The sequence below is a fragment of the Saimiri boliviensis genome, chromosome 5 (genome assembly GCF_048565385.1).
Source record: "Saimiri boliviensis isolate mSaiBol1 chromosome 5, mSaiBol1.pri, whole genome shotgun sequence".
In the NCBI taxonomy this organism is placed as follows: domain Eukaryota; kingdom Metazoa; phylum Chordata; class Mammalia; order Primates; family Cebidae; genus Saimiri; species Saimiri boliviensis.
Window position 1 is genome coordinate 82860850 of NC_133453.1, and position 27321 is coordinate 82888170.

At 36.2% G+C, this 27321-nt stretch overlaps 1 protein-coding gene across 4 annotated transcripts in view; it reads right to left on the reverse strand.

Annotated features, from left to right (window-relative positions):
* Positions 1 to 27321, reverse strand: part of GPD2 (glycerol-3-phosphate dehydrogenase 2) — a 154495-nt gene that overhangs the window by 20619 nt on the left and 106555 nt on the right. For all 4 annotated transcript variants that reach the window (XM_003921966.4, XM_074399666.1, XM_003921965.4 and 1 more), the window contains exons 7-9: positions 17116 to 17280; positions 16140 to 16284; positions 8789 to 8982 (exon numbers count right to left, since the gene is read on the reverse strand). In XM_003921966.4, the coding sequence (XP_003922015.1) occupies positions 8789 to 8982; positions 16140 to 16284; positions 17116 to 17280 (504 nt within the window). The remainder of the gene's footprint in view (positions 1 to 8788; positions 8983 to 16139; positions 16285 to 17115; positions 17281 to 27321) is intronic.

The window sequence follows — 27321 nt, forward strand, 5'->3', positions numbered from 1 at the left end:
GTATTATTAACAATAGCCAAAAAACAGAAGCAGACCAAGTGTCCGTCAGCAGATGAACAAATAAAATGTAGCATACATTTACAATGAAATATTTCCCAGCCTTAAAAAGGAAGAAAATTCGGACACATGTAACACGGATGAACCTTGAAGACATTGCACTTAATGAATAATCCAGCCACAAAAGGACAAATATTGTACAAGTCCACTTATATGAGGTACTTGGAGTACTCAAACTCATAGAAGCAGAAAGTAGAATGGTAGTTACCTGGGGGAGGGGAGGGGGGAATAAGAGTATTGAATGGTTACAGCATTGCAGTTGAGGAAAACACAAATGTTGTGGAGATGAAAGGTGGTGATGGCTGCCTAACCACGTGAATGTACTTAACGCCACAGAACTGTACACTTAAAAATGGCTAAAATGGTACATTTTATGTTCTGTATATTCCACCATAATTTAAAAATCAAGATAAAAGGATAAATAGATATAATTCAAGTCTCAAATTATGAGAGGTTTAAGGAAATATTTTACCTATAATATATTAGAAGTATCAGGACCTTTATTAGCCCATACCATGCCCATGTTCTAGTTCAAATCCATAAATCCCATGCAGGAATCAGTTTTATGATCAGAGAGCAGGGCTAAATTTCAGCTCCCACTCAACCCTTGGCCATGTGCCTTTGTACAGCAAACATTCTGTATATCTATATACATCACCATCTGAAAAGTAGTTAGGTATGTATCTAGCAGACTTGTTGTATAAAAAGTCACAAAGACTCCTTGAAATGATTGGAATAGTTCTTGCTGAAAAAACAGAACAAAACAAAACTGTGCCTTACCAATTATAAGAAAAAGACCCTTAAAAACAAGCTATATTGGATAACAGATAATCTTTGCATCGTGATCTAAAATGAATAACAGGTTTCTGCTAAAAATAAACTCAACTAAAGTCACTCTGGCATATTTTACTATAGATTCTTAAAGGCTGCACTCTTGATATGACTGTAATCTGAAAGAACAGAACCCATCACCTCAATGGGATGTTCATTCAAACCCATATCCAAACACTGCAACTGAAACACTAACATAATTAACTGGCAAGGAAAGCCTAAGCCTTCTCAGTCTTATGAACTGGAGACCATACAGGACCTCGACGCTGGGATTCCATCCCTAGATTTGTCCCCTCTGATGTGTTCATTCTCTTAAATAGATTTAATCTGGATGGCATCTGTGGAATGAGGATTAATTCCTGCTTTACACAATTTTACCAGTCATATAAAACCTCAAAACAAGTTGTAAAAAGTGTTTTAATCTTTACCAAAAACCTAACTAGGAAATTACCACTATTTTCCATTAGAGTTCACGTCACCCTCTGAGATAAAAATAAAACTTAGCAAACCCACTTAAAACGTCATTGTGGTCATCCCACAGTCCCTGTAGTGTCTGTGAAATTCCTTAGGTAGCCACACTGATCAGGAATTTGGTTTCAACTCTTGAAGCTCTCTGACTAATTTTAAAGTTATTTGATGGAATATTAGGCTTTGCAGAGTAAATTTGAGACATATGCAAATAATCCGTGGCAAATGCCTTTTCTGTTATAATAGGTAGAAAAGCACAGCTATGAAATTGTATTGTCTGAAACAAAAGATGAAACTAAAACATTCAAGTTTTTCATTCATCTAGGAACACTATGTAAAACATTATCACTACTGATACCATTTTTAATACTTACTCCTGGAGGATACTAAAAAAAAAAAAAAAAAAATAGTTAAAGATTTCATAATGTGTTAAGAACTTTAATTCACTTTGCCTGACATCTTAGCATTCAGTTTTTAGCCTGATAATTATATCAGCTGAATGCTGGGATTAAACTCATTGAAAATAATACGTTCAGGGATGATCAAATATCCTTATTTAAATTGTGAATTAGTCTTTATGGCCTGCAGAATTTTTACATTATTAGACCAGAAGGTGGTTGGATCAGTTTACCTATATCAGTTCCTCTCCTAACCTTGAGATGTAATGATTTTTAGGGATGATTCAAAACTCTACTTGCCACTGAAGAATTAAGAGCTTGTACTTCCCCACCACTCATTTAGTAATGACTGCTCAGGACCTTGGGTATAATCCATGTTTAAGGGGCATAGCACAGCTAAACATGTGAGACATTAATTCTAACTCTTGAATAAAAGACAGCAACTTATGAAGCTAACAGGTTCCTCTCCTTATCACCTATTTACCCACAGTGGAAATCTTGTACACTGTTAAACTCTTATGAAAGTTTTTTCAAGAAAGATTCAAAGTAATAGATGCTAGTCTGAACAAAGAATCATTACGATATCTATAAATTCTGCCTGGTGCTGTTACAGACGTGAGGTAACCACAGGGAAAACAACCTTAGGATGAAACTACCTTGGAAGATTGTAGAGTGAAGATAAATAAGGATAATGTATCTTAGACATTGATAAGTCATTAAATGAATCACCTCTTGAGGCTTCTTGTATTTGGAGTTTTTGTTTTACAAGATAACCAATTTCTTTATTTTACTTAAACAAACAAACAAAAAAAATTAAATAACTACAAGTGGCTATTCAAATAACTACCAGTGGCTAATGGTTATCATACAGCACCGAGCAGCTCTAGAGTACAAAACCTCCAAATATTAGATCTCAGACTTGTCTGGGAGATTCCACTAGTTACTTCTACTGGCTACCTTGCCCACATCTCCAATGGAGCATCCTTTCACTGAAATTGGACTGTAACTACTTTGTGCATGAGAATAAAATCTGCTATAATAGCTCCCAAACACTTTATTGTCATTCATGTCAGTATGTACCATTTCAACCTTTCCTCCCCTCTTGCTAATCTCATAAATTCAAACCAATGAAAAATATTTTCATTCAATTAAGTACTTCCACCTTCAAGTACTCACCCAGAAACCAGTTGTACCAAAGACGGTATACTCAAGATTAGTAAGTGACCATCACCCACTTTAACTCTCCATAGTATAACATGTGAAGAAAATAATATAACTCACGGCCTCTATGCTTTAGAGCTCAAACTTTTTCTAGTTCTCATACTGCCAGGACAGCTTAACAAAATTTCATTATTGCTTCATCTCTTTCTCACCATGCTGAAAGTCTCCAGCAGTGTCAATTATAATATTTTTCAATACCTCAATAGTGTTATCAAGTAAAGGGTCATATATAGTTATGAGTAATTATTAAGTGGAACATTTAATCATTCTCTGAGATTTTTACATCAAACTGTAACAGCCAGTATTACCAAACCAAATCAAGAATGCTTGGGCCTCTGAGATAATATGCTAGGCTTCATATAGGTTTCTAATGACTGTATGTTGAACAACTGAATATTCCCTTCCAAATTACATGAGTGCTTTAAATAAAACAAGATGAAAGAAAAAAATACTACTATTAAATAAAGTTGAGAAAAATCCATCATTAAAGACTATTTAAAGACTGTCTTACCTAGAGGACACCCAGTTAATTTTTTAAGTGACAACTATAAAAGTACTTTGCAATATTTTCAAAAGGTGGTGAGAAAGTAAAATACTCTTACCATCATGTTTAAGAATCATGTGTATTACATTCCCGATAAATAACTCATTCAGGTTTTAGTATATATAATATATGAAAAGTAAAATATAAATAGTAAAGTTGAACAGACAATTTTCACAGTTGAAAAAAAATAAGTATTTTTACTATTATCCTTGGAAAGATAAGCATTTGTTTTAAAAATTAATAGAAAATAAAGCCTACTAGAAGTGACAATTAAGAGCTAAATGTGTGGTTCAGCTTCATAATAGTTATTTAGACATACATTTTGGGGTGTGGTTTTTTTTTCCCCCACATTTGCCACTTTCAAAAAAGAATCAATAAAAGACATGTGAAAATATCTAAATGAACACAGGGGAAATAGTGTCAGAAATCAATACTTCTCTACCAGCATGTTTAACCTGCTGAAATGAAGTGTTAATCACAGAAATAAGATACCATATTACATTTATAAACTAATGAAACTAGAAAAAGCAAAGCGTGTGACACTATAATTAAACAGCTGGAAGACATCCAAGCCTGTGTAAGTTGATAACCCTGGTACAATCTCTGGCAGTGAAAAGGCAGGTCTGCAGTGAGTTGATATGGCCAGCTCAGTTGTTAATTGAATAACAGGCAATCTATAAACACTACTAATTGCCTATGTGAAAACCTGTGTACAAGTAGAGAAGCTGCCTAAAGAAGCACTCCAGGAAAAACTACGTGGATAAAGCACTCAGCAAATCTTCTCTCTCTCTCAATTCTGTTAAGTCATAGCTGAGTTTTGTCACTGCAGCCTTCTGATTAACCTCTACACAGCAGACTTAATGATACATTTTTCAAAAGATCATTTTTCTTCCTAACTCAATAAGAAACGCAGAACTATCAATTACCCATTTCAGAAAAGAACAAACAAGTAATCTAGAAAATTCAGCCTGTGAATGGAAAGCTTTCTAAATTGTAAAAGAAGACATGGTCTTATCCCAACAGGCAAAATGCTTTTCAGAATTGTTCCGACGCATTTTGCAGAAGTGTGGCAGCTGCTGTGAATAGCATGGAGTGTTAAGATTTGACACTTTTTTTCCTTAAGGATATAGCCATTTGGGGAGGCTCAGAAACTGCTGTTGGAATTTTACTTATCCATTTAATAAATCCTTTTAGAATGATGATTTCAATCCTCGTGAATATAAAACATTTCAAAACTATTGCGCTAGGATCTAAATCAAACTTTATTTTTTAAATCTGTAAAGAAGTCTGGTTGGCCCAAGGGATTAGTTATGAGATAGGAACCTCCTCTAGTTTAACATTCAAATCCAAATAAGGACAGTGGAGAGCAACGGTCATTGCCATGCTAAAGGTATCTAGCAGCTTCCATGAAATGAACTGATAAGCTTACCACTCCCTAATGCCCAATAATGTCACATCAGGAAACCCAGAATCAACTAGCAGAGTACTGCACAGTATTTAGAAGCACAAGTATTAGAACCAAGCTTACTTATAGTCAACTTGAGTACTAATGGCTCCAATACTAACTAGCTATAGGCAAAAAGCCTAATGTCACTGGGCCTCAGTTTCTTCAACTAGAAAGTGGGAATTATTAAATCAGCCTCATCAGATTGTTAATGGGGAGTCAAAGATCTAACCGGTAATATGCTTGCTTAGCAGTGTCTCACATAAGAAGTGCTCGACAGTAGGAAAAGTTTTAAAAAATAAAGCATATAACTGTAAATGTTAAGTTACGTTTAGCAATAGCATGTAATGGAATAATGGAATGGTACCTCAAGCTGAGCTTCTTTTTCACGTTTCATCAGTCTAGAAGAGAATAGCAGCTTTCACTAAAATTCCTTGAGAAAAAAATATGGATTTGACTGGTCTTGCTTTAAGATATAGACATACTCTAGTTAATTAATACTCTTTATTAAGACCAACAGTAATTTCTCAAATATGAGTCCCTCAGTCAATTAGAAACAAGAATGAAAAGAAGCTATGAAGAATCACTGTTAATTTTTTTTTTTTTTTTTTTTTTTTTGAGACAGAGTTTCACTCTTGTTACCCAGGCTGGAGTGCAATGGCGTGATCTCGGCTCACCGCAACCTCCGCCTCCTGGGTTCAGGCAATTCTCCTGCCTCAGCCTCCTGAGTAGCTGGGATTACAGGCACGCGCCACCATGTCCAGCTAATTTTTTGTATTTTTAGTAGAGATGGGGTTTCACCATGTTGACCAGGATGGTCTCGATCTCTTGACCTCGTGATCCACCCGCCTCGGCCTCCCAAAGTGCTGGAATTACAGGCTTGAGCCACCGCGCCTGGCTGTTAATTATTTTTTTAAGGAAAGGTGTGACAAGTGCTGCACACAGGGAAATCAATAAAGTCTAGGAAAGGGCTTCCATTTCTGCTTTTACCCTGGAGGACTCTTAATCTCAAGATGTCGCCAGATCACCAGGAGAAAGACCTGATTTGCAATGTTTAGATATTAATTCCAACCACTCTTATCAAACATCAGAACTAACAATAACTGTTAGTTTCACCAATTCACTGACTACAAAATGGTATGTTAATTGAGAAGATTTTTATGGACCAACCAGGTATGCCAAATCTTCCATGTATTTATAGGTAGAACATTAAAGCCCCACGCTCATTTCGCGGGTAGAGATCCCCACCTACAATATGGGCACCGCAGCCTTCTGGAACCCACACCTGCTTCCAGCACATCCAGCTTCTTAGCAGGATAAGGAGTTACATTTCTCATCCTTGCTGCATTTGAACTTTAAGATTTTGGAAACTGTCAACACTGAGTTCTCTCCTCCTGAATTAATTTATATCTTGCTCCAACAATCTAAACTTCCTGATCTTCAGGCCCAGATATGAACCCACTTTCAACAAATACTATATATAGGTAAATGAGAAATGAAGCAAGATTCATTAACATTAATAAATTTGTTAAAATATAATCATAATCCAGTGTTGAAGCTCCGCCTAGAAAACTAAATGAAAAAGAAAAAAAGGTACCAAGCTAAAACTGTAATGCAGTTTCAGTATTTAAACATGAATGTTAAACAAGTCAAATTATTTTTCAAATACCACGTATGAGTGTGTATGTGAGTGTGAATCTTAAACACACATGGATTTCAATTATATATATTTAGTATATTTTATACTACTATTATAGATATCCAAAGAGACTCTATTAAGAATGAAATTATATCCATTACGTTAGATTAAAAGCAACTAATACTATGCCATAGGATTAGTCAATTAAAACTAGCAGTCACCTGAACCGTTTTTGAAGCAGTTTGTTTTGTTTACAAATGCATGATCACATAACGAAAAAAAAAATCCTTTAGGGAAAAAGGATACATAGCTGCTAGTGAGTTACATTCAGACTAAAATAGCAATTTTCCATGTTCTTCACTGATGTCAAGATTATAAAAAGATTTCTGATATAAATATAGGAGGATTATTTTTAATTATAAACTTTACACTTTAATATAGATTTTCAAACTGCTACTGTATCAAAAATGCTGGATCTATAACTAACTTATTTTAATTCAAAACAATCATGAGTAGCATACCAATAAGATATCAAGATTTGTAGCTAAATACAAACAAAAACCCTCACCCTCAAGGAGCTTCAAGTGAGAATACATCTATAATATAATGTTGTGATAAACAAATGGTATGACCAACATCCCACAGGAATATAAAGGATAGGTGGTTTCTCAAGTATAAAAATCTTGCCAAGGTGAGGAGCTGGGGAAAAGGGTGTCACAGAGCAAAGCTACAACCTAAATAAGACATGAAGGTTTAACCTAATAAGACATGAAACCTAACAAGACAACATTCAACCTAATAAAACATGATTAGACCACAGAATGCAGGGATGGGGAATAGTTGAATATAAATACACAAAGGCAAGTTGGAAAAAGCCCTATGTTTCAGCTTGGCGCAGTGGCTCACGCCTGTAATCCTAGCACTTTGGAAGGCTGGGGCAGGCAGATCACGAGGTCAGGAGTTCAAGACCACCCTGGGCCAATATAGTGAAACCCTGTCTCTACCAAAAATACCAAAAAAAAAAAGGAGTTGGGCATGGTGGAGAGCACCTAGTTCCAGCTACTTAGGGGGTTGAGGCAGGAGAATTGTTGGAACCTGATAGGCAGAAGTTGCAGTGAGCTGAGATTACACCACTGCACTCCAGCCTGGGTAACAGAGTAAGATTCTGCCACAAAAAAACAAAAAACAAAAAACAGTCTTATGTTTCATGCAAGAGAATTTAGCATTTTTCCTAAAGTCAATGAGAAGCTATCCAAAGGGTGATGATCAGAATTGTGTTTTAGAAAGTAAGCTCTGGTAGAAGAATTAGACTGAACATGGAGAGTGACCTGACCTAAGGAGGCCATTGGGGGACCAATATAAGTGTTCAAGTGAGAAATGGCACAGATGTGAACCAGGGCAATGAGTGGCTAAGGGATTTCCCCGGTATTCAGAGTAAGCATAGATAGGCATTAGACTAGATATGAGAAAAGAAAGGACATGAAAAAGAAGCACACCACTTCTAGTCTGAGTGACTAGATGCATAAAGAGACTCAACTGAGAGAGGAAACATAGAAGCACAGTGTTGGGAAACTTCTGAGACCGGCCTGAATGAAAAACAAATAAACCAAAAAAAAAAAATCCACATAAATCACCAAAGAAAATACTCTGATAGTCAAGTTGAAACGCTTTTTTTTTCCCCCCTCTTCTTACTTGAAAGTATTTTGGCTTTTTAAATTTTGCTAAACCCACTGGTCAACACTATACTTTCCATGTAGTACCAGGCCATTAAGCATCTTACAAATATAGTTCCAGTCTTTTGTTTATTTGCTTAATTATTTCCTATTGATATCCTGCATCTGTAAATTAGACCTTCCCAAGTTGTAGAAATTAAACCATGATGTACACATTTCATCCTTTTCTAGAAGTACATGAGTGTTCAGAGCTAGAGGGGTCTACTCTAATCCTGCCATTAGAAATTATCAGAAAAGGACTGCATGAGTTTCATGTGAATATAGAAAGTAGAGGAGAAAAGGCAATTTCTTCCCATTATGTTAAAATTTGGCCCTCATAAATGTTCTAAGAGGCACAGGAGGCCAAGTGTGAAGATGAGTCAGACTGGAGATATAGCAGTTATCCAGCGAGAGCTGGAATGGCTTGGGAGATGTGAACACGCAGACACAAACTTAAAGGAATGCTTAAGTTACCTTCAACATCACAACTCAGGTAATTACGCACTTCATTCAAAATGAAGTTGATATCTTCTTCTGAAGGAATTGGATGGTGTGTAATATCAGTTGGAGTATCAGTAGTGCCAGCGATCGTCATCTTTTGCCAGGGTAAGAAGAAAATAACTCGCCCATCACTGGTCGCTGGGTCAAGAAGTCCCATGCTCTCTGGGCTGAGGTACAAAGAAGGGTTATTTACTTCTGAAATTTTCAAAAGTTTAACATTAATCTGCATTCTAAAAACTGTTTATTCACTAATTCTCAAATAAGCAAACAAGAAAGATAAGAACTATTACTTGTACTTCCCCTACCCTAATCTAGGAACTCCTAAAAGAAAAAAAAGAAAACAGATGAAACAAATGTGATCATAGTAACATTCCACAGTAGAGCTACCTCTGCCCTCCCCAGTTCAACAATGCAAGGCTAATTAAGAAAGTGGGCTTCAACTTCCAACTGTTTTCATTCCATACTCCTTGGACCATTCATATCAGATAACATCAGCAGGATAAATGTCTATAATTACTTTTATAATGATAAATTAAGGACACATCTTCAACCTTTTTTCAAGACTAGCAAAAGTATTTTCCCAGGACATCTGACATTTGATCTTTCAATAGAAATTATCAGAAGTCCTTGAGAAAGTGAAGTGTCTAACTTTCTAGAAACTAAAATGTAATCACAAAGTTCTTTACTACTTTGTGCCTAGATGAACTTGCGCCACTTCACCAAATATGAGTTTTCTTACTTTATTTCGAGGTTACAAAAATCTCAAGAAGTGCATCTAGAAGAAAAGAGCTCCATTTTTTACTACTCCGTAAATAAAAATGTCCTAAGATAAGGTCAAAAAGGAGAGGAACACTTAGCAATGAAAATCTTTTAAACAGAAGACACTAGTAGTGTACTATGCTAAATCAAGGTACAATGCTGCCTCTACTGACAGACTATATAAAATCTCCCAAAATTATAGTCAAAAATTTTTACTGACATTTACTATTCTAAAATCAAATAATAAAACCTATTTGAACGAACAGGCAACTGTAAACAAACATTAACAAAACCCATTACTTTTTTTTAAGTCACTGAAGCTTGATGTTTTATTTTGTTCCTTAGCCATTCGAAGAAATCTGGAGATGTTGATAAAAGAGTGAGATGAATCTTAAAGTGTCCTATTCGAATAGAACACTACAAATCTTCAGATACCTGCTCCAATTTGACTGGATTCTTGTATCAAACCAGTGTTAACAGGTATTTTCTATAAACATGTTTTTACCTTTTATTAACGTTATTTCTTAAGTAGAAAACATAATTCTATTTGGTTTGAACAAATTTCAAGAAATTCCTCTTACACATAAAGTTAAAAGGGTATACAGTCAGATTTTTATCTTTATCATCATTCCCTTAAAATTATTTTTTAAAAAAGATTTATCCTAATGTGTAAAAATGAGAGGCTGTGTAAATAATAATAATAATATCTTATATAAAAAAAGAAACAGTTCAGCTAATGCATCTCCTTTACTTAAACCACAAGGAATATGAGTCTTTCTCTTCAAAAAACCCTTGGCTGCATGAAATGCTTGCCATGTCTACGCAGCCTTAGTAGAAAGAAGTCACTGTTCAAAGCCTATTTGAGACACAACTGAAGAGAGTGCGTAGAAGTTCCTTCTACGTAGCAAATCCAGAAAGCACTGCGGAAGTCTTCCAATCATTTAAACCTCAGCTCAGAGTCCCACCTTCACCGTTACTTAAAGAAAATAATTTTACCTTTACTCTAATATATTGAAAACTACAAATATCAAGTAATTTTGTTCTCTAAATACAATTATTTTTTTCTTTGCATTTATCATAAAACTCTAAAAATCTTAGAAAAAAAATAGTTAATCGCATGTTTTGTAAGTTCATTTTTTGATACTGGGTTGATATGCCCTTAGATTACATCAGTCACTTTGGGATTAGAAATGAACTCACTCAGCGTTCAAGCATTCTATTTGATAAAAAGAACTATATTGAAACAAAAGAATACATTCTATATTCTAACACTTGATAAATTATATGCTGACATATTTTATATGACTATATCATAAAACAGGCATCATACGATGTGTCTAAAATAATAAACCTGATAAATTTAATCATAAAATTATAATATTCAGCAACCTGAATAGGAAATACCATTAGAAAAGCACAACTACTGAATCCTTTAAAAACTTTCAATGCAATAAAGTAGTTTAAAAGGTGAATGTGATGGTTACCAACACACACATAACTGGAACCTGTAGAGAATCAACTGCTTAAGTGAAGACATATGTGACAAACATAAAATTAACAAGCACAGAGGGAAGACAAAGCTATTAATGAATGGTATAAAATTTTAAGAATCCACTTGGAAATATCTTTCATCAGTTCTAAATTACCTAATTCATACTCTCCCTTAGGGAAAAGTTTGTTTTCTCATGAAGAATTAATTTTGCAAGTTCACACTAAAGTTTGAGAATGGATATCAACTATAGTGATAGTATATGCAATGCAGCAAGGCAAAGGTCTTTTTTCAATATATATGACTTATTTCACATGAGGAGGAAAAGCTTGCTGTTAATTTATCTGTGTGTCTAGGATTACATGAACATTTCTCATGCAGACCACCACTTTCCTGAAGTGCCCTTAGTTAAACTGAAATCAATTTATTGTTAACTACTTAGCAATCAGTGTTAGAGTTAACAGTATGTACACACAGTATAGAAAAAACTTGACCTCTTGTCAGTAGTAAAAAGCATCAGTAGGCTACACAGAGATGATTATTTTCATGTATTTCAGTCATTTGGTGCATTATTGCTGCTTTTGAAAGGGCCATAACTCTCAGGGAAATTCCAGATTTGTTCTTAATATAAAGAGCGGCTTTAAAAATAATTTGTGTTACATTTTCCAAAATTAAAACAATTTTTCCTTCTTCCCCTCTTCCCTCAGAAAGCTGCTATCATGGTGTAAGACAATTCCACAAGTGGAACATTAGTTAAGGTTACAACAAAATTAACAAATGCTCTGAAATACTTCAGATACTTCTGAAAACAGCTCAAGAAGATACACTGCACACATGGTTCTTTACTCTTCCTTTACCAGCCTACACACAATACTGAACTCACTGCATTTTCAAATGGATCAGGTTCTAACTGAAACATGCCTAGTTTTAAATTATCATCAGCCACTTGTGGGGCAGCCCCAGAAGCTTGGGTTCATCCCTGAAGACTTAGTCAAAACCACTGAGTGACAGCTGCTAAGTGTGATTGACTGATGATACCAGACAGTGATTTCAGTCTGGGATCTCCTAATATCACCTACGAGAATGACCTGACAGAAAGAGGAAAACCACCCCTATGGAATGCCAGAAGTACAGTTGCCTCAAGGTTGGTGCTGAATGAGGGAATGAACCCTTAATCTAGGTCACAATCCAAAGAGAAGGGACTCATCTGCAAGAGAGCCTGAATGGGAACTAGGCTGTAGACCATTCCTTTGTGCTTTAAAGTTTCCAACAGGATGTGTAGTGGTTATAGCTCACAGTGCTAAAAATGGGGATATTAATTTCTCCCAAAACAGAATGAGATCACTTACTGCATCTTAGTCTGAGACAAACCTAGCTATAACTAACACCTTCATGCTTCAGGAGACCTGAAACTGATGCCGAATTTTTAGGATTAAAAAAGCATTCTGTTTTTAAAATATTACATCTGGGTAATATATACCTATATTCTTAAAAGACACCAATCTACTCTGTTATTAAAACATAGTATAGAACAATATATGTAACATGATCACTTTCACACAAAAGTGTCTAACAGGATAAACATTTGTGCTTGTAAAAACATAATTTTATGGGAGGAATTGGAAGAAAGGTTATTAATTACCAGAGAAGAACCACAGGAGGGGATAAGAGGTAGGGGGAATAGGCCGGGCGCGGTGGCTCAAGCCTGTAATCCCAGCACTTTGGGAGGCCAAGGCGGGTGGATCACGACGTCGAGAGATCAAGACCATCCTGGTCAACATGGTGAAACCCCGTCTCTACTAAAAATACAAAAAACTAGCGGGGCGTGGTGGCGCGTGCCTGTAATCCCAGCTACTTAGGAGGCTGAGGCAGGAGAATTGCCTGAACCCAGGAGGCGGAGGTTGCAGTGAGCCGAGATCGCGCCATTGCACTCCAGCCTGGGTAACAAGAGCGAAACTCCGTCTCAAAAAAAAAAAAAAAAAAAAAAAAAAGAGGTAGGGGGAATAAAAGGCAGAATTTCAATTTTCATTAACATCTATTTTTTCTATTGTGAGGAAATTTCTAGTTATGTACTTATTTATTTGTTTTTGTCTGCTGGGGTTATCTGGGTAGTAATTTGAAGAATCATGTTTTATTTTCATATTTTAAATTCTCTACATTAAAAAAATCTCATAAACATTATATCAAAATTGTAATATAAATAAAGCAACAATCTCAATATAAGCAAGTTAGCATAAAATTTTAGTAGGATTATTCAAAAAATATTTACTGGGCTTTACTACATGCCAGACACTGTACCAAGAGCTGGGGATACAGCAGTCTATAAAACAGAGAAAAAATAATCAAAGGATCATTGTCAAACCTTATACTAGTTAGGTATTATCAAGATATAAGGGGCCAGGCATATTGGCTCATGCCTGTATTCTCAGCACTTTGGGAGATGAATATTTATAGATTTCAGTATACAGGTCTTGTGCCTCTTTTGTCAACTTTATTCCTTAGTATTTCATAACCATTATGCTCTTTTAGATTATATTGTATGTTAAATTTTGATTTTCTATTTCTCACTGCTACTACATTAAAATATAATCGATTTATAAATGTTATTTATTCTAGGCTTGGCATGGTGGCTCATGCCTGTAATCCTAGCACTTTGGGAGGCCAAGGTGGTCAGAGCATTTGAGGCCAAGAGTTTGACACCAACCTGGCCAACATGGCGAAACCCTGTCTCCACCAGAAATACAAAAATTAGCTGGGTGTGGTGGCGTGCGCCTGTAATCCCAGCTACTCAGGAGGCTGAGGCAGAAGAATCATTTGAATTCGGGAGAAAGAGGTTGCAAGGGGCCGAGATGGCACCACTGCACTCCAGGCTGGGCAACACAGCAAACCTTCATCTCAAAAAAAAAAAAAAAAAAAAAAAAAAGACATAAGGAATCAAAAGCTGAAAGAAGTAGCTTTTGCAGATCATACAGTTAGCCCAAGGAAAAATGATTGAAGAAAACCCAGAAATCTCATGGCAAGGTATCACTTTAATTCTATGTACAATCTCTCTGTCTCGGCACTCTGAAAGACCAGAATGTTTTCCCCTTTTAATGATGGAAAAACTAAGGTTCACGAAGTAAAATGGCTTGTCCCAAAGGATGTAATTATTTAGTGACAGAATTAACATCAGCCCTGCGGGGAGTAACATGTGTCTTCTGACATCACGGGATGATAGTGAAGAAAACATAAGGCACAAAACACATGAGAATATGTTGAATCTATTCAAATCTAAATAAATATAAGACTTATGATGATTGCATCTGCACTCCATTCTTAGAGATGTTCAAAAACAAAAATTCATAAAACTAACTGACCTTAGATATTTTTAATCAAACACAAAAGCGTATACAACTGCATCTGGAACTAATGTTGAAAACTCCTCTATATACAAGAAACATATAGGACATTTACATATAGTTATTTTTCTCCTTTTCATTTGAACTAAGCTTTTGTTTAACAGTTTTTAAAACTCAATTAGGTACCACTGCACACATTTCGATTATCTTATGCAGTGGTGACTTAAGAGGCACCTTGATGTCTTTAGTCCACAGTAAAAATCCTAAGGACTATCTGTTTCTCTCACATGGGCTTTTTGAAAATGAAAAGGAAACCTTGGAAGTTGGTGGATAAGAAATTCTCTTTAATGAATTTCTCAGAAGTGTATCTGGTGCCAATTTGGTGCATCTTGGAGACTTCATGAAGATTTAGTTACTGGACAACCAACAATTAAAAAGGCAGCATGATCTATAGCATAGCAGGATAGCATTATAGAAGAATACAAGTATTAAACAAAATATCATAGTTTCTACACATCCATCTTATCAAATAGTAAAAGCTGTACATTCCATTTATGGAAAATTATTAAAACATAGAAGGAACCCCATGTTTAACATGTAACTCTCACCCATAATCACATTATCTAGAAATAATCACTATTCGCATTTAATATATTTCCTTCTAGTCTTTTTCTATATACATTGTTAGAACCTACAGCACATAAAATATCAAGTCCTATACCATAAACTAACAAGTATCATTGGTGTTTACCTAGGGCATTAAAATTATTTATAATTATAATTCTTAATGAATATATCATATTCCCTTGGGTAGTTATGCCATTATTTATTTATCTATTACCCTAAGGTGAGGAACTGAAGTAGCTTCTAATATTTCTCAACTACAAACAATGCCATAATGAATACTGTTGCACATGTCATTATTTCATAAAGAATTACTACTTTGCCTACTATATTTACTACATATGGAAATAAAAACAGTACACATGCTCTATACTCTTAGCATGGCCATATGATTTTTCCCATAAATATCTTAAAATGTATATTATGGGTAATTAATTTTAACCAGAACCACATTTCCTTTGTAATTTATTAAAAATTTCAAACGCATATAAACAGAGTTTACTGACCCTCCATGTTCCCATCACCCAGCTTAAATGATTTTCATTTAATAGCTATTCTTATTTCATCTCTACTGCTACCCATATCTTCATCTTCAATTGTCTTTGTTAATTTAATAGGTTAGATATTTTATCTGGTTTTTACTTGCTACAATATTTTAAAAAATCTATTTCAAAAGTTATAAACCTAAGAATGCTTGTATAGCCCATGCTTTCAGATTCTTCATAAGGAAATTTGGGTATTCTGCAAAATTAATGTCTCACTGTTTTAACTAAAATATGTCCTTTATAAAAATTTTTGCAAAATTAATTTTGTTAGTGACTTAAGTTTAATTCAAAAATACAATGCTTAGTCTCTGAAGGTGACTACATTGAACAAAGAAAAACGGAAAGACCCCAAAACATTAACGCTTAGAAACGAGTATTGCCATAAGTGGCCAAGGATTTCCCAAGTCTGTTTTTTTTTTTGTTTTGTTTTAGAAGAATTCCTTTACTTATTTCTCCTGATTTTGAATAGCAAGTTAGACCATCTATTGTTATGCTAGAAGAAGAAATTAACCACAATCTCTCCTGACCCTTTTTCTTGGGTGACGAATGCCACATTGGAAGACAGTTACCTGTAATAACCAGGCATCACAATATGAACACCAGCACTTGGCTGGCAGATAGCTGCAGCGTCCTTATCATCCATTTTGCGCACAGAGTCCGTGAAAGGTCCTGTGGCATTGATAACACATTTGGCTCTCACGTCAAATTCCTGCCCTGTGAAAGAAAGCAGCATCCATCAAACACCGAATTTGTTTCTCTGTTCACTGATGCTGTAGATTACTAATTCATCTATGAACTTAACCCATGGTGAAGTATACTGCATGCCACACTAAGTGACCTGAGCAGCCCCAGTTACTGAAAAGACAAACAAAAGGTTCGCATATGAGTGGATTTACCAAAATCAAGTCCGAACTGAAGAAAAAAAAAAGCATTCCACTTTCTCATTACAGTTTTTAGTCTATCTTGTAAGTGCCCAGTCTCAAAGCACCAAATGTGAAAAAGTAGAATGAAATAAGCCACTTTCTCCTGAGAACTCAAATGTGTAAGCAGCATTGCTGTGGGAAAACGTATATCACAGAGCTTTTGTTCAAGAAACGATATAATTTTGATACTGCCTACCTACATGGTGTTAGAACCAGGGCAAGAACGAAAATCTAAAATTAAAGATGATTGACTTTAACAACGTGTAAATGCAATGCCTGTGTCACATAAATGAACTTTGAAACTTGACACATTTATTTAATTTTATTAATAACATGTTTTTGTAAAGAAAACAGAATGCATTCATAGCTGTGGGAATTTGGTGGGCATTTTTTTATTATCATTATCATTATTACAATTATAATACAAAGGGGAAAAATTGCCAAGTCCCACTAGGGAAATTTTCATGTTAAAACCAGTCATTGCTGACAATAAGGAATATAATTAATATGACTCTGAAGCGTGGCTTAAATGAAAGAGAAGTGACAGAAAAATTATAATTCAGTCATTATATAAGCTAGGCAAGATACTGCAAAATACCTCCCTCCCAGAGACCTGGCATACCTGTGAGGACATCCTTGCACCGTGCGCCGCTCACACGCACTTTCCCTGTCTGGGGGTCTGTCTTCTTGAGCAAGCTCACTACCTCCATGTAATTGGCTGTGGCAGCCCCATACCTGGCAGCAGTCAGAGCAATGGCAAGGTTCATCCGTGCATCGTTATGTTGTCCTGCAGCGGGGAAAGCATCAGGGGAGGGACAGGAGTCACCTCGAGCCACAGACTGGTGGTACAGAAGTGTGTCACAACAGATATGTCACATCTGTCCCTGTCACCCAGGATATACGTGATGGCTGGGCAGCTCGACAGGGCACGATTTAAAAGTACACGGTCGTTCTCAGGCAGGCATCTACCTGAGGCTTCAGCAAGCTCATTTCATATATCATAAAAAGAGTGAAAATATCCCTTTCTTACAGAGCTGATGTCAATTTTCTCAAAGTTAAGAAATAAGTAATTATTCTCTCAGTATTGGAACATATGTATATGTCAGACTTTTCCTAATACAGACAAATCGTAAGCATGAAAGTGAAGCAATTCAAAACTTCAGAATATTTGACACCCCAACTGGTGTTGATGAACAATTTTTATGAGTATTTTTATGTGTATGTGCTCTACCTAATATTCAAAATCAAGAGCTTAATCTTCCATAGAGCATTTCTCAGTATTCTGTAGAAGGATTTTTCTTGGTTTGAATTTCGATCAGGGCTCCTTAAAATGTAACATTTTTTTTTTAATCACACATAAAAGGTAAGAAATTAAGCAGGGCAAAATTTAATTACGGAACAATTCCTACCTGTATTGTTAAAGATTTATTGCTGAAAAATCCTAGTTAAAGAAAACTAAGGGGGAGGAGAAGGGGGGAAAGATGATTAATCACTTTAAAATACTGGCATCACTAGAGACTTTTTCTATTTATTATTGCCAGTGGAGTTAACGCTGACCAGGAAGAATTACTCTACATTGCAGGGGCCAGGTTCTCTGTGCCTTGAATAATTAATTATCCAGGGCTAGATATATTGAAGCAGGGTTCAAATTCCCACATATTGGGATCAGTTCTATCAAGATAATACTGATAAAGAGATGAATTTGTAATGGATATTGTTGTTGATTTATGTTGCCAGCATACCAAACATTTAGTATAAATGGTTTATGTAAAGTTTCTTCCTTGTGATTCAGTCTGTGCAGGGCTAGCAGCACTACAGAAGTAATCTGTTCCAGCTAAAAGGGCAAAGTTATAAAGAGAGAATCAATGACTGAAGATTCTGCTGCCCCTCCCCACAAATATCTTACTCTAAAACCACTGAACTAACACAATCAGCTAAGAACCATCCCCCCAAAATTAAATGCTCTATCAAGCGGAGAACATACCTTAAACCTGAACATGCAAAATAAGGAGTTATTTTATCTAACAATTAATAGAATGGAAGTAGAATAAGAAAAAAACAACAATAGCAGCTACTGAACTGTAAGTGGCAAGAGTAGCAATTCCATAGTTTCAACTAAGCATGATCCTAAAGCTGCTTTAAATTATAAGTATATTTAAAGTTAAGTTTAAAAAATCAATTTTTATTAATGTAGGGTTATTTGCTTAAAATTGGAATACATTTTATAAAACTAAATGCATGAAAAGAGTCCAAAGAAACTAAATAAAATTTTCATTATCGATCTCCTTAAGCTAAGAAAATAACACAGTACCTGTCCCACCCCATCTTTCTGGCTGATTGATATATCTCACAAGGAAACACCCTGCCCCACAAAGGCACATATCTGGTAGTACGAGAAATTCAAGTCATGCTTGCGCTCACCATAGACAGTGAGAAACTCTCACCCACTCAGGTGTGCCTTGATGCCTCTGGAAAGCCATGAGTAAACGAAATATTTTAAATCCTAAATGAAGTCACTGTTTAAAGGAACTAGGCAGAAACTCCATTTATGAAATGATAATTCCTTTAGAAAGTAGTTACATATTCATCTGACTCTAAGGTGACTTTTAAAAGATAAAATTTTCTTTTAATACATGTTTAAAATACAAAATCTCGTTGGAGCAGTATAGGTATAGTTCATCAAGCTCTGTTGCTTCCATACTAAGAAATGTTCCCTAGTTAGCATCTAAATCCAAATACGATTGTAGGTAAGCAAGGTTAACTTCAGTTAAAAATGTGAGGTGGAAACAGATTCCTGTGGCCCTTGTTTTTCTATATCCACTCCCCAATTCCAAGCAGCACCCGTCTTGACTCAAATCTGAGATGTAACTTACACACAAAGGCCGTTCATGATATGATCCTTCTCTGCCCTGGCTCATAATACCTAGAATTGTGAAATTATTTGCAGCTTCCCGAACGTTCATGTCATTTCCCGCCTTGCCTTTCCATACACTTATTCTTCTGGCTGGATACCATTCTGGAAGTTCTGAGATAGCTCTATTCATCTCTCATGATCTAGTTCAAATGTCCAGTTCTGCACCTCCACAATATCTCCCTTTATCTACCTCCCTTCAAGGCAAAATTATTCACTGCTTCCTCTGGGTCAACATTTCACCTTGTACACACCTTTTAAAATTGTCTTTATGATACTACAATCATCCATGTGTCCATCCACTTACAAAAATAAAAACGCTTTGTTATGAGACAGGCACTGTGACAAATGCAGGGAAAATATCTAAGAAAGATACAGGGTGATACCTGCCCTCATGAAACTTATATCCCATTGTAGTTACTGTTCAATTCCCACCTCTCAAGAGAAGTCAGGAAGTCTTACTTGGCTTTGTTTTTTTTCTCATTATTATCAGGTACAGAATAAGTTTCCAAATAGTGTTGAGTTTAGCCTAATTCCATTCACTGTGTTAAACAAACAGGTATTGAAATTCTATCTCTAACTACGGGATGGGATATTTTGTCTATTGTTAAAGAAATTTCAGACTTCAGTAAGTCAGTAGCAAGAAATGTGACAGAGACAGAAATGTGTAAAATCTGAATTTAACCCCAAACTAGGCCCTTTATTTATGTTGAATAAGTGGGAGAGAAGCAGAAATAGTTACGAGTGATTCCCTTGGGACTTATCCCTGGCTTTGCAGGGAAATGTAAGCACAGCTATTATTAGCTCCCAAAACTTGAGGAGCAAGTAATCTGATGTGCTCCTGAGCCCTGGACCTCACGCCTCCACCCAGCACTCCTCTTCTTCCCAGACATTCAGCTTAATCCATTTGCCTCCTTGGACACAGGGTAAACCTCCTCCCCTACCCACATTAAATCTGCCCTTTACCCTGAGATACCCAGATGCTCGCAGTGTATGCTTCCTGAGATATACATAATATATTTTCATTATTCCTAACTAATTTCCCCAACCCTTTTTTCTGACATTTTAAAAGGTATCTCTACGCCTCCTGTAATTTTTATTCTGGAAAAAAGTTCTTGACAGCACTGCATGTCATTGGAATGTGATACAATAATCCCAAACCCCCACCTAATTGATCTGCTTATTAAGTTTAGATTTTCAAAGCTGTTTCCTTAGAGCCAGGCAACATTATACTGTTTTTCACTAATCACTGAATAGCTTTACATTGGCACTTACACAAGGACCCAGACGGGAACTGTGAAAATCTGTTTCCTACTCTGTTCTCTTCTGCACTTGAAATCTTACATATGTGCACATACTGAGCTTACAACTCACAGGAGAGGAAGCACATAAGAGGTGGAACTATAACTGTTTTCCCTTGTTTAGAGAAACAAAATATAAAATCTACCCACCAAAAAGAATGAAGGTTGATGGTGGTAGAGAAAACTTTGTCTTAATCCTCAATGACCTTGCACACAGGAGAATATGAGCTATTTTAAGTGAAAAATGCAGGACCACACGTATTTTAGAATGTAACTGTCTAAAAGATAGGCCTCAAATATAAATATTTTGGAGACAGCAATATTGCTCTCTCCTCAGAGTCAAAGTTTGGCAACTATGTTAACATGCAAAACAGCTCAAAAAAAGAAAAATAATCGCTGAATGTATAAAGAGTATGAAGGCTGAGTAAATATGAAAAAAAACCCAGGTAACAAATTATCTGACATTTTCTTATTTCTTCAGGTCTAAGACTCTGATGCTCTGACAGTCTATATACAATCTTCCTTTTAACACAGCATACTTTTAAATGGTATGCTTATCACAGACTTATTGATCTGATTATTTACTTGCCAGTATAAAAACTCTAATTTGTTAGAAAAAGTAGTTCTTAACTAGAATAGCACCTGTCCATAACTTCATCTATTAAAACTGCCACTGTTGAAATGTTGAGAATATTTTCTTCCATATCCCCGTGCCCTGACCTCAGGCTTGTGCAATCACTTTGACTACTTCTAGCAAGGGGGAAAATGATGCTTACAAGAAACAATACCTCCCTAAAGCTTTAATCTCATTTCTAACTAAATTTATACCCCATGCTTCATCGTCTCAGACTCATAGTGTCACAACGATCTCTCTGGCAGCTCCCCCTTAGAGATCTGGAACAGATAATTCAAAGGCTAACCTACCAAAGTCAAGCTGATTCCATATATTTAAAATTCCAACTATATTTAAAATTTCCCTTTCTGATGGGAAATACACAGGTAAAGGCAGGGCAAAATAGGGATGTGGGGTGTGTGTGTGTGTGTGAGAGAGTGAATGAATGTGTGTGTACACACACGTGTGTATGCACATGTACTCGCATGCACATAAAGGGATTATTTTGCTTTAAGGTATGATGCATTAACTTAAAATGAAAAACTCAAATAAGAACCTACTCTTCATGGGGAATTGCAATAACAATGCAATTTTCAAACATAAGCCATTTATAAAGTGATTGTTTGTGTGAGGAGTGGCAGAGGTCAGAGAGCCACATGAAGCAGTTTAGGGAAAATGTACCTTAAAAGATATTGTGAAGAATGGCTCTGGGCTTAGAATGATTGAGTTATAACTTTTGGGTGTGTCATTAACATGGTTGGGGGACTGTGGGTGACATACTGCATTGCTCTGGGCTGCAATGTCCTATAAAAGGGAGGAGCTGGATACCTCTGAAATTATACAATGCATGCAATAGCTAATTGTTAATAATTACCTATCCCTTTCAAGATCTCACCTGAACCTTTTCCCATTTCTGGCTTCTCTGACCTTCCTGCAGCCTATCAAACAGACTGGGCATCAATAAAGCCCAAAAGATAAGTGTTTCATGAAAGAAATCAGAAATCATATGCTTCTGTGAGATCCAAGAACTTTGATTTGATTCATTTGTGTGGGCTATACAGTACATTGCAAAAATTGCCCCAATTCTTCACCCCTCCCTATAACCACGCCCTTTGCTATGAGTCCTCACAGTGCCACTCTGACTCTGGACTCAGCCATGTGAAATTGTTTTGGTCAATGGAATGTTAGTAAACGTGACAAAAACAGAGGCTCAAAAGAGCACTTGTATGTTTCTGCTTGTGTTCTTGCCCTCTGTCAATGCCAAGAAAAGGACATGCCCAGGCTAGCCTAATGGTACCAGGAGGAAGATGACAGCAAATGTTGAGGAGCCCCCTGAGTTAAAGCCATCCTACTTCAGCTGATAGACAGTCAACACCTCCACAGAGGAGTGCAAGTTCGATGGAGAACAGAAAATCACCCTGCCCACCCAGACTATATCAGAAGAGCCACCTGACAAGCATTTCAATGCATGCACAATAAACCCTAATTATTTTTATGCTGTTGAGGTTTGTGGTTATCTGTATGAATAATTTTAGCAATAGATAACTTATGCAAGCAATGTAGCCAATTTTCTACTAAAGTTAATCCTCACTTGCAAATAGGTTCTATCTCCAAAACTGTATGTTTAGAACTCAATTATTTTTTCTATAGAAATACTATAAATAAAAGGTGATTCATTTGTGCCACAAGAGCTACTTAGTGCATAGGTTACCTGAATAAGGGAATTAGTAATGATTCCAATAGCCTCAAAGCCCACCATCCCTTCATATTCATCCTCAATTTCCAGACTGATCACAGTGCCCAAACTCAAATAAAATATTGCTCTTCCACACCTCTGATTTCTTGCTTATGTTATCCTTACTCCGTGGTACACCTTACCCAATCTAGTAAACTCAACTTTTAATCCTGACTTTGTGAAACTTCCTGACTCCTTTTAGACACAATGGCCTTCCCTCCTCTGTTTCCATGGCACTTTATACAAACATTTATTACAGCACAAGCTATTTTCTAAATACCTGCATGCCACACTCACTCATTTATTGATCACCTGTAATGTGCCAGGGATTGTGTTAGGAACTGATTCTATAATGAATAGCCAAAGAGACACAGTTGCAGACTTAGGGGACATCAATTCTGATGATACGTTCCTAAAAGAAGAGAGTACATCTCTTTCAATTTTGCTTCCCCAGTACCTGGCAAAGCCTTTGCTACCTAGCAAATATTCAAATATGAATGAATCACAGTTCAGAGGCTGATCAAATAAAGGAAATATGCTCAAGGCTTAAAGAGCTAAGAACAGTCCCCAACCCTTCAACCTCCATTCGACTACAGCCATAAAATCAAGGGGACTATTATCTCTACCTAGCTACCCAACAGACAATGGAAATAGAATGTTTTCTACCACAAAATCTTTGGTGAAAACATAAACAAAGGGAGGAGGCTAGTGATAAAGTTAAGGCAGCAAGCAGGGTTTTGGTATATGATTAAGACAGTAAGTGGCAGATTGACGGAGCTCTGTAACAAATATTTTTGGGAGTACATATTACGAGCCAGGGATGGTCAAGGTACTAGGGAACCACTGATTTAGGGAGAATAAGATTATCTTGGTGTCTGTCCTGTGAAAACTCATTTTAATGGGGAAGACAGATAACATCAAACAGACATTGCTATTGCAATAATGGCAAGAGAGAAAAAAACAGAGGATAGGGAGAGCAAATTCCTAGGGCAGGGGCTATATTTTAGACAGGGCAGTTACAGAAAGTATTCAAGTTAAGAATCAGAGAAAATGCATAAATAAGGTAATTAAGTTCTAACAGAAAGACCACCTAAATCACTGCTAATTTGTGATTACATCCAAAGCTTATATAAAATATAAGGTACTAGAGTGTGACTATGGTATTAACACGACCTCAGTGTGTTAAGTGCCTGGCAAAGTTGATTTTTTCTTTCACTTATACTTTAAAATATTAAACTATGTTTTACGTATATTTATCAGGGTCTAAGTTTAAAAATCTTCTTGGATTGATGTACATTTTGGAAGAAAAGGTCTTCTAGTATAGACCAGTGAAACTCAAAATAAAAGCATAATATTCCAAGTTTATGAATTGGAGTAATTTGCTGTCACCTATTCTAATACAGTTCTCAAGCAGGGACACCTGTTAGCACTAAGCATGTAATCATTTTTATTATTAAATACAAAGGTACAATTAAATGCAGGCACACGATGTGACCTGCATCATAATTCTACAGGCCTTTCGCTTCACAACATCCTTTTCATTATCCTGGGCCTTTTGTTCCTTCATGTTTCTTTTCTCTCACCGTAAGTTCTAAAACAAGCTATTTGTAATCTCGATAATCAGCAATTGGGGTGGATCTGTGGTCTTTGGCCCATATAAATGAAACATTGTGAAGTTCTTTAACATGATATATTTAAGTACATAAAGTTTCTATACCCTCAGGACTCTCCTTTCTTGAAAAAGTTTTAAATGAATCTAATGAGAAGTATGTTTTCTACTTTTAAGACACTTAGAAATCTAGCTGGAGCTGAACAAAAATGAAACCATATTTCAACTACAAGCAACAGAATGCTTTGGGTATTCATTAGCTATTTCTGTACAAAAATGTGCTACACATTAGTTTACAAGGAAGATTCCTTGTGCCTTTCCCAGGACAATCCATTCTCTCTCGACCACAGCCAAAAATAACACCGTTTTATACTTTCAAGGAAGAAAAAGGAAAAGGAAACAATGTGACAAAATTAACTGAAGTGAAGTTGGAAAGTCAGGAAGCAAGATAAACCATAGAGAGTCTTTTACAGGATATGCAGTTATAAGGCTAAAAACCCCTAGTAAGCTTCTTTGTTTGTGAAATGCACTGAATTCATTGATAAACCTTCATGGAATTCCTGGCTTTAAGGGTAAAGTGATTTCTTTAATGAGAGCAGCAGTGTAGATTGCATGACGTCTTAATCCCAGAAAACTGTCCTGAGGATGCTTGAGATTAATTCTTTTCACAAATATTTATTGAACACCTACTATGCAACAGGCACTAAATTGAAAGAGATCACATTGGTCCAGCTGTCCTGGAACAGAGATATGAGAGCAAATTTACAAGTCTAATGTGGAGAAGTCACATGCTCCCCAAAGTCTTTCCATTTCCTAGCACACTTCCTTTCTCCTTTCTCTGCAGTTTTCTTAAAATATCACCAAACGGCATTCTAGACATATCTTCGTTTCTCTCTTAAGTTAAAAGAAGATTTGCAAAGCTTCTTTCACCAGTGTATATGCTTAAGTTCAAGTCCCACATCTATGAACTGTGAAATCTCAAGCTAGTGGCTTCATCTAAGGTTCGATCTCCCAGCTATGCAAGGAGAATAGTAATGAGATTAACACAGAGTTATTGTGAGGAAGAGGTGAGATAGGTAATGATGCTATGACAAAATAGTTCTCAATAAATATTAGCTTTGATTATTAAAAGGTAAAAGGGAATTGCTGGAAAGCAAAAACTCTAACAACAAGATGGGGTTATTGCCTAAAATAACTTTAAAAAACAAAGGTCCTAAAGATTTTCCAGTTCTAAATGGTTTTATTCCTCATCAATCTGGCAAGCTTTCCCTGAAATGTGTAACAACTAACCTCCAGTCTCTGCACTTCATGAATACTCTTTGCTCTTTTTTCATTTCTTTTCTCTTACTCCACTTTTTACCACTGAAAAATAAGACTTCCGTATGTCACAAAGGATAGGAAAATGGAGAATGGTTTTCAAGCTAGAGGAAAATAATGTTGATGGGATAACTGATTGTTTAAAATATTGGAATTATTAAATCTTACTACAAAGGACTTCATTTTCTCTTAAAAACCACAGAGCCTCTGTCACTTTTCAAAAAGGAAATCTATACTAGTATAAATTTGGCATCCTGAGAAAAGCCAGAAAACTCAAGTTCTAATCTCTTTAATAGCCACTAAATGAGTATGTTTCCATAGCAGATAACTCTCATGTTTTGGTGTGGTTTGGTTTTGCTTACTAGCATCTAAATCCCTCCTCCTATCTTATAAGCCTTGCAGAAAGGCCTTCTACCCTCCCATAGGAGAGGAAGACTGGTCCCCTAGGACATGGGCATTTAACCTGGCTCTGCCAATCAGACGCTCTCAACACAGACTTCAATCTAGAGGTAATGGCCCAAAGAACCTTCAATCTAGAGGTAGATGCAATGACAGCAGTACCATCCCATTTCTAGGGGCAGTAGCAATAGAGATGTCAGCAGTGGTGGCACAGCAAGACACGACATGCAGTGATCAGCAATCAAGTCTTCGGTGCACTGCTTGTGGGTCAGGATTTTGCCTGTGGCTGTGGTTGCTACAAATCATTTTTAGTCCCTTATTTTTCAAGCTAGGTCTCTGTCTTCCCAGTATTTCTGCCTGCTGCTCAATGTCCTATCAGAAAATTTCTTTTCTCTTCAAGTCAATCAGATCGATCTCTTCTCTCTCTCTCTCTTTCTTGTCTGCAACAAAAACCTGAGCAAGTCCTAACCCCTCATCTCAGTATCCTGATTACTCAAGCCATAAGGTGAAACTTGATCGCTTAAAGCCCTCCAATTTTATAAACTGCAATTTACAAAATTTCAAATAAGCCAACTGAAAACTCAAGAATCGAATTATATAATAAGTCAAAAGAAGCCCTTTGATGTAACTAAACCATTGTTCATAAAAAGACTGGGAAAAGCAAGTGAATCCTTTCACTTATACAGAACCATCTTTTCAGTCCTCTTTTCCTCATTTGTGTGTGAGTACATGCACGCAACTTTTTACAAAATGCTGGAATGGCTCAACCTGCCCCAGGGGTGATTTTGAGTGTGAGCTACATAATAAACACATGAAACCACGTGGCAAGGGAACCAGCTGAGGAATTCTAACTGGAGGCAGCCTTTTGAGAGAACTGTTATCTGTTTCATGGTTCAGTTTTGTACCTTATCAGATTTGTCTCTAATTACAGGAAGATTCCATA